The sequence below is a fragment of the Eurypyga helias genome, unplaced genomic scaffold (genome assembly GCF_000690775.1).
Source record: "Eurypyga helias isolate BGI_N326 unplaced genomic scaffold, ASM69077v1 scaffold4854, whole genome shotgun sequence".
Lineage (NCBI taxonomy): Eukaryota > Metazoa > Chordata > Aves > Eurypygiformes > Eurypygidae > Eurypyga > Eurypyga helias.
Genome location: NW_010244182.1, coordinates 2,160 through 18,624, shown reverse-complemented (window position 1 = coordinate 18,624; position 16,465 = coordinate 2,160). Strand labels below are relative to the sequence as shown.

Here is a 16,465-nt window from a genome sequence, read left to right as displayed (position 1 = left end):
TTAGGTTTCTCAGGGAGCAGTCCTCTTCTAGGGATAGATTATATGTTGTTCTGTATCTTAAATGAAAGCCAGAGACACAAAGAACTTAAAAACTTGTCTAGAAAGTCTCTGAATTAACTTACATGAATAGAATCCAGACTATTCCTAGCCCTCCCATCTCTCATAATTACTCTTTTGTGTAGACCTTACATTTATTCCCTGTCCTGTATTTGCTTGTTTAGTGCATACAAGTAATACCTTTAGATGCACTGTGGTTGAAAGTTGAGGAAATAAAGAAATGCAGCATCATGCACTCTAGTAATGAGCAGTCTTGGGTGTGGGTGGTTTTTTTTCGTATACATCAAACTTGCTAATTATTTAAGTGATTAAAATCAAGTTTGACTGGGTGACCTTAATCCTGTGTCTGCAGTTGACACTGACCTCAGTTGTCAAGAGCAACTATAATAAAGTGTGTGTACCCTGTTTTGCTGGGCACATGCCATATGCCACAAGGTGGCCAGGGACTCTGCAAAGCCTCAGCAATGTCAGATTACAGTGGCTAAAAGAGGCAGAAAAATAAATTGTTAGAGATGCAAGGACTGCCAAGATGCTGAAGTGTTTCTGCTTATAGAGAAGATGGGACAGTGGCTTTAACCCAGACAAAAACTTAAGGGTGCTTATTTTTAAGGAACACTGGAATGTATCCAAGCCAGCTAAACTTCCTTCTGAAGATGACAGAAAAGAGGACCCTGCCAAACCAGCTAGCACTGTCAATCAGGCTAAATCTGTGAAGAAGACGAGCCTCTTTGAGGAAGAGGATGAGGAAGATTTATTTGCAATCACAAAAGAGAGGTGACAGTCCTGGGAGGGGAGGGAAGGGACATTTTTTCAGAACAGCTCTGCTGTGCCCTCAAAACTGGATGGGCCCCAGCATACTGGACGTAAGGAAGAAGTTCTTCACTGAAAGGGTTATCACACACTGGAACAGGCTGCCCAGGGAGGTGGTGGAGTCACCATCCCTGGATGTGTTTGAGACGGGTGGATGAGGTGCTGAGAGATATGGTTTAGTGGCGGACAGATATGGTAGGACTGGATGATCTCTAAGGTCTTTTCCAACCTAGTGATTCTATGATTCTGTATTGCAAGTGTTGTCCCTTGGTGCTGCTGCTGAGGAGAGAGTAGAGGTGTGTGCATGGGAATGGGCAAGGCTGCACTCTTTTACCTCTTCTGCATCTGTGGTGGATCATTCCCTTGTCACCACTGAACTGGGCTCCATTTCCTTGCCTGTGATATAAAATCCTCTTGACCTTTTTATCGAAACTTCTGCAGAAAGCTGTGCAGACAAGAAGGGAGGTTGGTAGAATTGTTGAGACAGTGAGGAAACTGAATCCTATATCTGGGACCACTTACTGCAAATGATGGTCCTAAGTTATACTTTTAAACAGATGTAGTGCTTGGCCTCTGAAACCTTTGCACTGAATCTTCCACTTTCTCCTCTCTTCCGTTGCAGCCAAAGAAAGCCACAGAAGGTATCGTTGTTGTTTGAAGATGATGCTATTAGTGGAGAATCGCTCTTCAGCTCCCAATCAATACTACTTCCTTCAGCTGCTAAGGATACAGTGGTACCTCACCTTTCTTTTAAATCTAACGTGGAACACAGTCTTTTTATAGTCTGTCTTCCTTGTTATGTACTGAATTAACTTGGTTTAGACAATGTAAGTTTTAGGAAATTGGGAGTGGGAACAGGGCAGACTGAACTCGTGCATGTAAAACTTCTTACTGCCATCTGTCTAATAGAGATTTCAAAACTTTCTTGACCACTAACCCTGAATTTGTTTGGCTTTTGCTAAAAGCCTGTCATGAGGATGCTTTGAGAGCTCTTAACCATAAAATACCATTGAAAGGAACAGACTAGAGCTTCACCCTTTGGCACCTCAACCCAAGCTGGTTCGTATGTGTCTACAGGCTTCTTACTGGCCCTCTGCTGAGGGTGCTTATGCTATTTTCTGTCTTACAAGCTTTGCCCATAGGGTACTGCCTGTCTGGTGGTGCTTTGGAATTGAGAGTAGAAGTTGCAAAAGCTTAACACAGCTGTATCTGTAGTGGAAATTACTGTATGTGTGTGTGCAGCGCCGCCTACCCCCACCCCCCCCTTGCCTTGCTGCTTATCAGGAACACTGTTGTCATGGTCCATAAAGATAATGGGCTTGGGAATAGAAGAAGAAACAGGCAAGCCAAGTCTAGCTGCTGCAGTCACAGGAAATGGTGCACCAATCAGACAGGATTCCCAGGGCATCTGCTCTAAGCTTGCAACTGTCTCCTGTCAGTATTCAACCAAACTCAAGAACCTGTAACACTAGAAATCAAGTCTCAAACCAGAACATCCCAAGGGAGGAAGGTGGAAGTCAAGCATGTTGCCAGTGTCCAAGATCCCTGCAGAAGGCAACTGAGACTGCCATCCCCCATCAGCATATGCTTCTTATACCCACCAATTTTATGAAACAACGTTCTTTTAATTTTGCAGGAGAAAGTAATATCAGCACAAGCACCACCCTTCTTTAATGAAGAAAAAGAGGAAAAGGAAGATCTGCCAGATACAGCAGCGAAGTCTAACCAGGTGGAAGATACACTGTGGTGTTTAGAAGAGCCTGGAGCAGTTCCCGTGCCTAAAGGAACAGATGTTGCAGGGCAGCAAACAAAGGAAAAAGTGAGGGATCTTCTTACCTTAATCTAAAGTTGATTAAAGGTTTGGTTTTAAAAAAAAAAGTAAGCTCTGGGACAGAATTCTTTTTCTGAATTACCTCTTCTATTGCCAAGGAGAAAATAACTTCTCTCCCATTTACCAAAATTACATTTCAATCAAACAGCAAATTGATTAAATGACATGTAAAAGTTGTTTCCCAACTGACATTCATGAGAGAATTGTATGGGTTTTTTTTGGGAGGGTGGATAATCTTTATTCACATGGAAAGAGCTTTCCTTTAAAAGATAGCCTGTACTAATGCGTAGGCTTTGTTTCAAGCTCAGTAACTTGGTTTTAACATAGTCTAAGCTATGAATGGTCTTGGTAACTGTGGCTTTCAGTATTGTGAATTTCCTCTGGGCAGCACTGTTACAGAACAGTACTGATGTGTATTATTGAGTGCATTATTGAAGAAGCTTCAGCAGAATTTACTCTTGGGCATGGTCTTACTGTGTGATTATTGAGGAATTACCTACCAGCTGATGAATTTCTGGAGTAGTTATCATGCTTTGCACTTTACTGAGTGCATTGTTCAGGTAGTGCTGCCTACTCCCAAATTGCATGAACTGGGTACCTCAGCTTAATGCAGCCTGACATACGGATGAGGAGGAAAACTTAGATAGGAAGCTGTTTATCAACAGCACTGCAGTGTAGGGTACAGAGAGAAACTTGGGTTCCCTTCAGAGCCATAAAGTGTGTTCTGGTTTTATCTACTGTCTTGTGCTAATCTGCATATTGCTATTTTGTCTGCTTAAGAAAAATGAGTTGCATATAGTTGTCTGCTTGGTAATGGATTGCAGAACTGACCACTGCTGGCATTTAACCAAGAAAGTTAGTGTTTTTGGGGGGCAAACATGAACTAAATAATGGGCTAATATGTTGGTGGTTTTTTTTTTTTTTGGTGGAGCCTCTTGCAGCAGCATCCTTAGAGCCAGCTAGCAGTTCAGATCTGTTTGCAGCATCACCGCCAGCTCTGGAGAAAGATGTCAAGACCCAAGCTAAGAAAGTGTTAAGCTTGTTTGAGGAGGAGGAAGAGGAGAGACTGGAAGATGATGATGGCATTAAAAATGGCCAGAAAAGAATTAATGTGGTGAGTCTAGGGAAGCTTGAACACTAGGAAATAGTTCTTCTACCTTTCTACCCCTACTGTTAAGGGAGGTTTTCGTTTTACCGTTCTCTCTTTACATATTATGGAGGTTAATCTCTCTATTTCTCAACTTCCATATTATTGTGTGAGAAATTATTCCTTCTCTTCCCCATGATCCTAAATCCCATTATAAATTTTCCCATCCCACTAACTTCAAAGTTTTTTGCTGCATGCAAGTATGAAAAGAAATTCTGTACAGATGTTTTGGTGCAGCTATTTGATGCCTGCTGTACAGAACCAATTCCCCAGTTATCCCTGAAGTTCAGAGTTACTAGGAAGTAGAAGGATGTGGAATTTGAAGCGTTGTGGTTTATCTCTTTTCTTTATGTTGTTGCAGTTTGCTTGGGGGGGATATACGCCTGTAGACTTAGCTTCAGCAAGAATCATCTTAATTCTAAGTTTACTTGTTTTTCAAGTATATGTTCACTTTTTTAAAAAAGCCTCCAGTTGCCATATTCTTGCTGTCAGGCTTTCCTGATATAGTATCTGTGTCTGTTTTTTTGGGTGGAGCACTTTGTGAGATGGTTGCAGGAAGCCATGCCTGTCCTATGAATTTGGGAAGATACAAATCCTTTCAAATCTTTCCTTCAAAGTACTCGGCTGTCAGCATGTAACAGTCACCAAGTGATTAAGGTGCTGAAATGCATATTCATGCAAAAATCAGAATAGGTAATTTAGGACTTAATCTTTTTGATGGGCAAATCTGAAAGATGCTACTATTTTCCTTGCTTATCTCAGCTTAATACGCTGAGTTTTATGTGTGGGCACTACTAGATGTGCATTAGGTTTTCATGTATCAGCATAAATGTCAATTCTAGTGCTGTAAAATAATGTCACTTGGCTTTTGATACAGAATTAAAGCTGGTGCACAGAGCCTGAGAATGGAGCAGTAATAAAAATCATAGGACAAGCGTGTACATACCAGAAATGTTGTACTGGAAAATAGCTTTAGTAGGCAGCTCATTAGGGCTTCTGGAGACTTGGACGGCGAGAATTGGGCTTTATTCTTATGATTAATGCCCTACTGCTTGGAGTTTGAGTCTGATGGCACGCTGCTGGACAATCAGTCATGCTCTTAAGAGGCACCCTTTCATTTGCATTGGTCTTTAAGAGATGGCTGGGTGGTGAGACATAGGTACTGGACTTTACCTAGATGTTCAATGGGGCCTTTGCCTTTTGAAAGTGAGACCTGGGTGCATACAGTGTCCATGATCATAGAAAGGAATCATTTTTGGTGCCCAAGCAGCTGCCGTTGGTTGGTTTTCCTCAGATAGTGGAGGGCTGATAAGATGAAATGTTTGACTGTCAACCTTCCCCCTTCCCACCAGCAAACTTGAAAGTACAAGTTCTTTCCAAAGGCAGACAATATGTTCTGTTCTTCATTGTGGGGGTGTGTTTGCTTTAACAGGAGGAGAACAGGGAATCTATCAACAATAATAGCATTACAGGTCTTGAACTCTGGGTTTGGGTTTTTAATTTCATTTTATTCTTTTTTTAAAAAGGTAGCTCAGGAAGATAATTAACCAGATTCTCTTGCTCTCTTCTCTGTCCTGTACCGTCAGCTGAAAAATTCAAGGCATAAAAGTCTTACTAAAATTTAAACATTACTGTACACTCATGGTAACATACTGAAACCTTAGCGTTTTTTAATTCCATTCTAAGGAAGCTTTACAGGTAAATAGTATTGGCTTGATCTCAGAACAGCAGGCACAGATACATTTTGGTTAATGTTTTCATATCAAATTGAACAATGAAAATAAATATTTACACTGTAAGTTTTGCAAATTTGGTCAAAGTTAAATATATTGCTGGCAATTAAATTGTATTTTTGTTAGCAGGGTCCTAGTGTAGCCTCAGGTGAATTGTAACCTGCCTTATCTCTAGGGAAATAACCTCCGTAAGGTGGGAGTTTCTCACTGTGTGGACCTTTCTCCTCTCCTTCCAGTCTTCTGAGAAAAGTACTCGACCCAAAAGCACTGGAGTCTTTCAAGATGAAGAGCTCCTCTTTAGTCATAAGCTTCAGAAGGACAACGATCCAGATGTCGACCTCTTTGCCAGCCCCAAAAAGTCGATGGTGAGTTCAAAGTACAATTCTGAACCTGCTATTTACAACCAGTCTCTGAAGAGCGCAGCCTCCTGGTGCTCCTTGTTTGAACACAGCTTCAAAGTCACTGATTTCCAGGGAGGACCAAGTGCTAATATCAATTCAGGCATCACGGGCCAAAGGAGTTGTGCTTTCCATCTGTCACACATCTTTTCTTTATCCTTTGTCTCTTTAGTCTGCAAACCGTATCCTGAAGCCATCATCTGGAGGAGGGCTTTTTGGGGATGACGATGATGATGACCTCTTCAGTACTGCTAAAACAAACCTTCCGGTATCTGTTCCTCTGCTGTAAATGGCTTATATAAAAGATGTTGGAAAGAAGTGTATGGAAGGGATTTTTTTCCATATGTATTCCCACAAGAAACGAGGTGACTTCTCAAATCTTTTTGAAAGCATAGGAATGGCCATTGTAACCCTGAAGACATAGGGAGCAAACAGATGCATTAGGTCTCTCAAAGTTGCAATGAGAAGATTGGATTCTTTTTGGTTTTGTGTACCACTGAGACTGGCTTAGGTGCTAGAGAAATTACAGTAGTAGAGTTTGTATTATTTAGTTATTTCATTGTTCAGCTTGCTAATGTTACTTCCCTGTAGGTCATGCATGACTGATGAGCCTGTGACTTATGTAATTAAAGTCTCTCCAGGTTGGTTTGATTTAGGGTAATGAATGTGGTATTAAAATCCTTGTGATCGCTGGATTGTTTTCAGAGGGTGAGCAGCTGCAGGAATGAACTAAACTGCATTAAAGATGGACCAAGGTCAAGGCCTAACATACATTCTAAACTGCTACTCTGAATGTATTTAGCTTAATTAAATTGAAGCCAACTTTTCCTGTAGTCTGTTTTCATGTCTGTAGCTGGAAGTTAGGCTAGAAAACTGGCAATAGTTCTTGGAAACAATTCTTTGATGACTATGGAAGGGGTGGTCTTGAGTAATTAGCACCTGGCAGCTATATATAGACCCCATTTGCTTTAAAACACAAAAATAGCAGTGTTCCTCAACTAGATTTGTGCTTTTATTTTCCCTGCTGTCCTGTGCATGAAGAAATATGTATGCATTTGGAAGTTTATTGAAACTCTTATTATTTATTGTTAGCATACACAGCAAAGGCTTGGTAGGCTGAATTAACGGAGGAGTGGAAGGCCCTTGTCATTGCAGGGCCAAAAGGCGATGCCTGCTGTGCACTGCAGAGTCAAAAGATGTGGCTAGGTTTTTTTGTTTGAAGCAAGATTTAAAAGAAAATTTGGCTTGGTTGTTTTGTCTTTTTATCTGCAGACCATGCTTTTACCAAATTCATGTTGACTTGTGCTCTTAATGCTTTCAGAAAATAGCTGAAAAGAAAACACTCAAGGCCAGTACTAGCCCTTCCTTGGAGAGCAGTAACCCTGTAGAAAATGCTTTAAGTGCCAAACAAGACGAAGCTCTGAAGGCAGCAGTTACAGAGGCAAGTACCTGAATCTTGTACAAAGAAAAAGGAGATGTATTGTTTTGTTTTAAGTAAATCTCCTGAAAAGATCAAAACTAATGCCTGGATTCACTGGCTGCAAAGGGACAGTGTGACCAAACTTGTCTCTGCTTTATCAGCAGGTGCACTGTTACTAGCAAGAAATTAAAACGCTATTGATACATTGTTTGTATTCATTGCCAAAACAATTATAAGGGCAAAGTACAAGGCAGTGAAGGACTACACCTCAGGTCCAGTTGGATTGAAAATGGGTTGTTCATTGTTCTCTGAAGTGCCAGTGCCTGTTGGATTGAATGTGATCTTTAAAGTATAGGTAAAGGCTTTCTCAGAAAGGAGATCAGGGCATGCAGCACAAATCTGTGGCTGTTGAGAGTCTTATCTTGGAGACTTGATAAGCAAACAAGACTCCTACTCCTGTCCTTAATATTGCAGAAGTAAAGGTCTCTGGTAGAGGCAGTCTGGATCTGAATTCTGGCTTGTGCCTCACCAGAGCTGCTTGTTGGATTTCCATCTGTAGGAATTAGCTTTTCATTTTGGGGGGTGGGTGTTGGGGTTTTTTTTTCCTCCCTTGGGCTGAGGAACACAGAGCAACCCTGTAGTAATTAGCCTGTCTTCCCTTATGGTGAAGTATTCCTTGAAGTGTGGAACCACACTCATCTTCCCTTTTTTTGTAGCTACTGAGAGCCTGGTATAGGAATGATCTCCACCTGTCTGAGATTCAGCTGAACACTACATGCATTTAAGTGGAGAATTATCTCCTCAGATACTGGGATTCCTCTGTCATGCTATTGAGACCCCTCAAACCAGTGTCCTAACCCTTGCAAACCCTTGAGTACTTCAGCCTGGCTGAAGGAGCTCTCACTGCCCAGTCACACCAACAACTGTACAGCCTAGCTCACAGAACCATGGTAAACTACAAACTTGTGGTGAGCAAGTCCTGGGAAGAGTACCTTAACTGGTTTGGTTTATCCCCGAGTCCTAGTACTGACCCAAGTACTACTGACCCTAGTACTGACCAAACAGCTGCTCTTGCTCTTTTAGTCTAGTCTTATTTCTGACACTGGTCTGCTTTCTGTAGAGGAGCACTGACTTCTCTGAAGCTTTTTTCCTTGCAGGTACAATTTTGTAGCCCTCTTGGCTTCCATGTGGGCTTCATTGAAGCCTGTGGCCCTATTATAGCCAGTCACAAAAAGAAAAGTTAATTATATCATGATCTAGCAGCATGGCTTCAGAGGCTCTTAGGAGAGGGAATAAGCAAGGAGGAGGAGGATGGTAGCTGTCACAGTCTGACTGTTGGTGTGTGTGACCTGGAGAAGATGGGAGTTGTTGGGTTGCTATGGCGAAGTATAATATTGGGTAGAAGGAGGGTGGAATGAAATATGATAGTGAAGGTGAGGCTTGTGAGGAACTGAAGCTGAAATTGAGTGACTGTAGCTGTGGTGGTAGAATGTGACAGTAACATATCTTCAGAAGAAATTGGTAAGCAGTGATCTGCTTTCTACAGATGTATTAAAATGAAAACTATGGTCTGGTTGATAACAACTTGTCCACTTGTTTAATGCAGTGTAATTTTGTGCAGAAATCTACAGGTCCTGTTCCCATTAAAACCAAAGAGCCCTCATCTCGGATTGGAAAGCTACAAGTAATTAACTTTACTGGCATTTTGACTTTCAAAAAGAAATATCTTCCACCTCACTGATGGATCTCCCTGAAACAAAATCTTTTTACTTCCTTATCTTACTCTTGCAATTAATTTTTTTTTCAGATGGCATATTTTCTATTACTTTTTCTGTATTGCATGTTTAATATTTCCCCCTCCTGTTTCAGACCTGACTCTGAGCAGCACTATTTACTCTATTTGGGGGGTGGAGGGTGGGCTCTTCTTTGACCTGCTATTCTTCACAGCGCTATTTTAAGTATGTTCAGAGACTCAGGGATTTGGGGGTTTGATTATATCCCTCTTTTGACATGAAATAACTAATAACTGTATCACAGTATCACTCTTAATATCAGAACTATTATTGTTCTCAGACAGGACACTGAGTTACATAGATGTTTGGTGTGACATAATGTGGCCATGCTGTTCCAGAAGCTCTTATACAGAATGATAGTGTTGAGCACTCCACAGACTTAGTGAGACAGAGGATGTGGGAGACGCAGAAGTGCGTAGGTGTGAGAAAGGCCAGGCACTTGTAGAAGTAAAACTTGAATGCCTACATATGCTAGTTCTTGCTGCTTTCTCTGGAGTCATGCTTCTTCAGCAGTATTAACTTGATCTCTTTTTGTGTGTATGCTTGTTTTGTAGGCTAACTTAGCTATTAATCCTGCAGCCTTACTACCTGGTGCAATGTCTAAGGTTTCCAATGTGAAGTCACCCTTACCAGTTCTGGACACTCCACTGCATGAGCCCAAGGATGTACAGAACAGCCAAGCGTTCTCTACTGCAGGAAAAAATGAAGAGCTAGGTGTAAGCTTTGATCAGCCTATGCAAGCGGATACCTTACACAGTGCCAATAAGGTAACCTTGGTATTTAGAAAGATAAAAAGGGGGATTAAAAACACAGTCTGTCCTCACGCAGGAATTGGTGTTTTGATATTCAGGTTCTGTGAACAGTGTAGTCTATCTGACTCTACATGGAGGAATGATCACTGAAGAGAAAGTCAAGCCTGCTACGTTCTTAGCTCTGTAAGGGCTTATGTGTATGCCTAATTCTGTACCTTTTTATGGTAAATGTGTACATTCCCCAAATACAGTGGTTTTCCCTGTAGGTTTGTCATGGTTTAATCCCAGCTAGCAGTCACGTACCACTCAACCACTTGCTTACCTCCCTCCTCCTCCACTGGAGGAGGAGAATCAGAGGAAAAGTCAAGGAAGATCATGGATTGAGATAAGGACAATTTAGTAAATGAATATAAATGAATAAAATAGTGATAATAATAATTATAACAATACTAATAATACTAACAATAATACGTAATGAAAATAATGGAAAATAAAACAAATTATTCCGTTGCTCACCACCCACTGACTGATACACAGCCAAGTCACAAGTAGTGAGAGGCGGAGCCAGAGAGCCCAAGAGCGGTCGCAGCAGTCTGAGCCTGAGAAAGAAATCACACCACAGTCAGAGCAAGGCCTCAAAAGCCAGCAAGCAGCTAAGAAAACCAACTGACCCACCACAAACGATACCCCACCCCTGTCTTGTATACTAAGCATGATGTTGAATGGAATGAAATACTCCTTGGTTAGTTTGGGTTAGCTGTCTGAACTATGTGTTGTCCCCCTTACTGCTTGTAGCAAGAAAGTTGGGAATATAGGTTTGTGGTATGGGAAGCTGAAAAAGTCCTTGAATTGGTGCAAGCACTGCTTAGCATCAACTAAAAACCACCAGTGTTATCAGTACTCTTCTCAGCACAAATCCAAAACATAACCTCATACCAGCTACTGTGAAGAAAATTAACTCCGTCCTGACCAAAACCAGCACAAGGTTAAAGGTATTTTAGCATAACATCTCCTGTCCCAGGAGATGCCAACCTGAAAGTTATAAAAAAAAAAAAGGCATCTCTCAAGGCTAACTATAAAATACATTATGGACAGCTGCTGTGGCACCGTATCAAGAACACAACACTGCTGTAGGTTGACCTTTACTTCTGCTGTGGGAAAAAATGTCACGTCCTGAACTGCAACTCCCAATTCTTTTTCAAACAAAAGCTTTGTCTTCAAAGAAAAAACCCACGCAGAACCAAAACAAAAAAAGTATTACAGCCTTTGACATGGCAGATCTCTGCCTCCTGACTCACTTCTTTTTTTATTCATACATTTTACTTTATCGACTGAGAAAGGCATATTCTAAGTGGTTCTTTGTTTAAAAAAAAAAAAAAAAAAAAAGCTTAAACCACGTAGCTAAGATTTGGCCTGGGTGCTTATGATTTTATAAATCTATTGGGTTTCCTGAGAGCAGAAATTTGAATAAGATAACTTAGGATCTTAACTTTGATTCTTTCTTTCCTTAATGCTGCTGGGGCTGATCGTTTTCAGATGAGCAGCAGAGATGACTCTGGAAGATGCAGCAGCTGTCACCACAAGGGCTAACATGACCCCTTAGTCTCTAATGGGTTTGAAGCTTGTACTTCAGGCTGATGCATTACCATGTAGGCATAGTTGTTTCCGATAGCAGCATGTCCTGCACAACAGGCAAAACCCTCTATTGTGATACTTTTAAACAGATGGGCTTGCAAAAGGATAGAGCTCATGTAGCTGTGTATATTCAAGCTCAAATGTTCATTTTACCATAGTGATAATGCATGTTTGTTTGCAGAAGTAATCTGAGAAGAAGCATTTCAGTAACTATACAGTGAATGCTTTTTGTGGCTCAAGTTACATGTTTCAATTGTGGCATGTCATTGCTTCTTGAACCTTTCACATTTGAGTTGAAGCTGTAAATACATGCAGCCAAATGTACTTATTTTTTCCCAAAGGCTAGACCAAAGCAATTTACCCAGCATTCTGGCTCTCCTTTCAAAGAACAGTGCATGGAGCAGGAATTGGTTCATTTCAAATGCATCTCCCTTCAGTCATAACTTCCCTTTTTTCTTTTTAAGCCATGCTATGAACACAGATATGCTTCTACAATGATTCTGACAAAAGCATGTGGCTCCTTTAAGCTGTGTTATAGCATATTCACCCAGATTGTCCTTCTCCAACACAGCAATTAACAAAAGGGAAGAGGAGTTGTACTGATCTGTTAACTTGTGTGAATACTTCTGTCCATGTGGGATATGGTGCAGGCTCTAATGGAAACTTGCAGGGGACCTTCTTTAAAAGCAGCAGAGGAATGAACTGCAGGAGGCTATACATAAAATGAAATTAAATGGAAAACATAATTAGTCATGACTTGAACAGACCAAATGCACTGCAGAAGCCCCTGGATCATCAAGCTATCAGACTGATTGAGGTATAAGCTAAAGCCGAGAGCTAGAGTGACTTGCTGACCTGTGTTGTGACTCTCGACTTGCGAGTGCTGTTGCTTTTATACCCCAGTTCCACCTGCTGCGGAATGATCAGAGGGCAGCAAATCAGAAGTCTCGGGTTATTTTTCTGAACCTTCCTGCAAGCTACTCCAAGCTTGAATATCCCACTTGCCCATCTTTCCCCTTTCTGAAAAATGGTGAGAATGGATGATGCTGAGCTGATGATGTGCAATTCCTGCAGTTTCTTCCCATAACTTAAATCAGTGTCTGCTCAGCATTCCTTGCTTGTGATGCCCAACTGAGCTTGTGTTTAAATGTACATGTAGCTGCTTAAGTTACTTAAACCAGAGTTGTGATCAGGACCTGTAGTTAGTTCAGTTTTGGTGTGCTAGTATGAAATGGGTAATGCTTGTTAATTGGGATGTTGTGAAGGTGGACAAAGTGCTACAAGGAAACAACAGGAATCCTAACTTGTCTTCTGTGCAGTGTGGGGGTTTTCTTTTTGTGTAACCCTGCTTTGCTTTTACTCCATTCTTGCAGACCAGGATCAAGGTTACAGGGAAACGAAGACCACCTAGCAGAATGGCTCGCCGTCTAGCTGCCCAAGAGTCTGAAGAGAGTGAGGAGGTGGATAGTGCTAAAGAATCACAGAACTCTCTACCAAAACAGACATCAGCAGTAGTGAACATAAAGGAGCCTCTTGGTACAGAAGCAGAGTCCAAAGAAAATGGATTTATCTCTGGCTTGTCACTACCAGCTCATGGCAGTGTTCTGCCTGCTGGGACAAATTCCTTCCTTCCTCCAGAATCCACAAACCCAGGGGATGATCTGTTTGAATCAGAAGATCTTTTTGGAAGCAGCTCAACATCCAGACCAGCTGCACAACCAAAGTTAAAGGAGGGAATGCCAGACAGTGTGGCTAACAAACCCATCAAGAGCAAGGAGAAAAAGCCTGATCAGTCTGCTCTGAGTGATCAGGACAGCAATGATCTTTTCCAGCCTGAACAGCAAAAATCTTCAACAAAAAGCAGCCCTATACCTTTTTTGGAGGAAGACTCTCTCTTCACTTGTCAGAAAACTGGAAAAAAGGAGTTGAAATCTGCTATCTGGCAAGATGTTGACCCTGCTGCCCAAGATATCTTTGAGGTAATGGTTGAGCCTGCCACTTTGGCCTCTTTGATCCCCAGGGCCTTAAGCAGAACTCTTTACTTAGACACAGGTTTAATGGAGGCAGCTGAATAGGATGGGATGTGCAAGATAGGTAGTGAAGTAAACTGTCAATCCTACTCTGCTGCTGGGCAATAGAAACCCTTTCTTTGGATGTTCACCCCCCTGTTAGCAAGAGTGGATTAAAAGGTGGAGTTTAAACACAGAGCAGACATGTTACTAAGTGTTCTGTGACAACACACCTATGATTATGACCTTTTTCAGAGTAATAAAGTATTTGGTTCTCAGCTGTTGGCTTTCTGTTTAATGCACAGCAACTCAGATAACCCTTTTTTAAAGGGAATAAAGTTGGCAGGCTGAGTAGCTGATACTTGGTGTGCTGTACTTGACCTGTGCATAATCCCACACTGAGGCACTTCTCTCAAGTCCTCTGTGGGGAGAAAGGACTCAAACTTCTTGGGTTTGAGAAACCCAAGGCTGGGTTTCTCAAACATCTCAGCTGGTGTGAACAGATAACTTGACTATTCTCTTGAAGTGTGTTGTGTATTGATGATCTCTCTATGCTTTGCTCCAAGGATGATATATTTGCTACTGAGGCAGTTAAACCAATGAACAAAGTGAAAGAGAAAATGCCAGAGACTAACCTGTTTGATGATAACATTGATATTTTTGCGGATCTCACTGTAAAACCAAAAGAAAAGAGGACCAAGAAAAAGGTGGAACAAAAATCCATATTTGATGATGATATGGGTAAGTGCCTAATGTCTTGCTGTTAGATCTCATAATATTGTGCTGCGTTGCATTCATTGAAAATGTTTTAGAACCCTTTGCTTTCTTTTAACTTTTCAATGCTCTAAAAATTCTGGTCATCTTTGGATTTTAACTTTTCCTGCTGGGAAGCTAATCCACGTGATAGCTTCTGGCTTTGGAGTGATGCCAGTAGGGGATTACTCTGTTTTACTGCCTTTCTGAAATGCTCTTGTGCTGAAACACTGTCCTGGATTATTCCCATGTAATCCCTATGATCAGCATAGTAGCAGACACATGCTGGAGTGGAAGAAATAGCAAGAAGAGTAAGGCAAGGACATTGTGATAGGCTACTCTCTGCTTGGCCTCTGCTTAAGGTTAGGATACGTGCTGAAGGCTGAAATGCTAGTTTTTATACTCTGGACCAGTAAATGGGTATTAACCTCTGTATAAGACCAGTGTTTTCTTAATAGGGATTCAAGACCAGTTATGTGCTACTTATACTGGCCTTGTGAATGACTAGTGATCCACCTGTCTTAGTCTTGTAATTTTTTTTTTTATCCCCTCATAATCCAGCAGCATAATCTGAGTATCCTAAATTTAGAACCTTAGTGTATAGGAAGAGATCAGCTGTTGTGTGCCCAGGAAACCTCAGGACAACACTTCAGCATGTGTATGGTGCCAGCTCCATCTCTTTTCATAAGCACAGTCCTGAACAGGAGCGGCACTAGCCAGAGTGCAGACTGCAGGTCTGTGAGCTCTGCTGCTGGCACAGGCTATCTGGGTTGGAGGGCTTCATTTCTACTTGTTGTTATCCTTAGGGAGAGAACTCTGTCTTAGTAGCACCGTGATATTTTTCCACTTTGCGGTCCTAGTTATTCATAATAGAAATGCTTGTATTGAGGAAAGTGGTGGGAGATCTTGGTTCTTGGACTCTTTGAATATTTATGGTTGTAGCTGTCTGCCTCTCTGCATCTTAGCTGTGTACAGCTAGTGATGTCGCAACAGAAGTTGCTAGCAAGTACCATCTTTTCTGATTTTCTTTGGCAGCACATAGGCAGCTCTTGGATCTCTCAGGTCCCTCAGGACACTAATGTTCTAGATAAGAGGGATGACACTTGCACAATGGAATTTTTTGTGGAGGTTTAATTTATTAGTACTTCTCAAATGCTTATGAGAGTTTGAACATGTTATAAAATACAAGTATTATTCTGCTCTGCTGAGAAGAAAAAATATTCTTAATTGGACTTAAAGCTAACAGCTCCCACGTATGTCCTTACAAATGCATCTAGAATCACAAGCAGCAGGAAAGCATTTGTTTATCACAGAATGTCCTTGGCAGTCATTGCTGTTTGCTGGAGACTCTTATGTACAATGTTACTTCTGTTTGGCAGTCACTTAACATTAATTTTTTTTTCTCCCCCTTTAGATGATATCTTCTCTAGCAGCCAAGTCAAGATACCCATTCCCAAAAGCAGATCTTCCCAAACAGCCTCAGAAGCAAAATGTGAAAGCAAGACACTCAGTACATTTGATGACCCACTGAATGCCTTTGGAGGCCAGTAGCCAAGGGGAGCGTGTTGCAGAGAGGAGGCCTTCCTTATGCCCTGTCCAGTACTAATACTCTGGATTCTCTAATCCAGTAGAGCTGAAATGAGATGGCTGTGGATATTTAAATGAGATTACCCATTTTAAATGGTTAGTATTCTCTTGTGCTGGGTCTAACTGTGCTAAAATGATATATTTTTTAAAAGAAGACAGTAACCTCCTGCTATCTTATTTCCATGGTGCCCAGATGAATATAGCCTGTGCAATACCTGCAATGAAGTAATCTATTATACAAAGTATAGTTTGGTTTATTAAACAGATCTATAGAGAAAATAACTGATAAATAGTAAATGGAGTCTGTTAAACCAGATCTGTATGTATGTCTTTGCTGTTTACTGCTTGCTAAGGATGTCTGCATCATGACTTGGAAAACAACCAAAACCACTACCATGCCTTGTCTGGGTCAGCTGCCAATCTACTGAGCTTATGTTAGGGTAAGGCCGGGTTTTGTTATCAGGTACAGCTTCTCCTCGTATGTAATCAAGCAGCTAATAAATTTTAGTGCAGGACTTGACACCAGGTAGAGATATTGGC

At 41.3% G+C, this 16,465-nt stretch overlaps 1 protein-coding gene across 1 annotated transcript in view; it reads left to right on the top strand.

Moving 5' to 3' along the window:
* LOC104508135 (WASH complex subunit FAM21-like) overlaps window positions 1-16,237 on the top strand; it is a 33,414-nt gene extending 17,177 nt beyond the window's left edge. The window contains 12 exon segments of the mRNA XM_010149655.1: window positions 668-831; window positions 1,490-1,601; window positions 2,504-2,685; window positions 3,623-3,812; window positions 5,815-5,943; window positions 6,149-6,244; window positions 7,298-7,417; window positions 9,018-9,080; window positions 9,744-9,956; window positions 12,950-13,555; window positions 14,152-14,326; window positions 15,753-16,237. Of these exon segments, the coding sequence (XP_010147957.1) occupies window positions 668-831; window positions 1,490-1,601; window positions 2,504-2,685; window positions 3,623-3,812; window positions 5,815-5,943; window positions 6,149-6,244; window positions 7,298-7,417; window positions 9,018-9,080; window positions 9,744-9,956; window positions 12,950-13,555; window positions 14,152-14,326; window positions 15,753-15,889 (2,187 nt within the window). The 3' untranslated portion in view covers window positions 15,890-16,237.
* The last annotated feature ends 228 nt before the right edge of the window (window positions 16,238-16,465 follow it).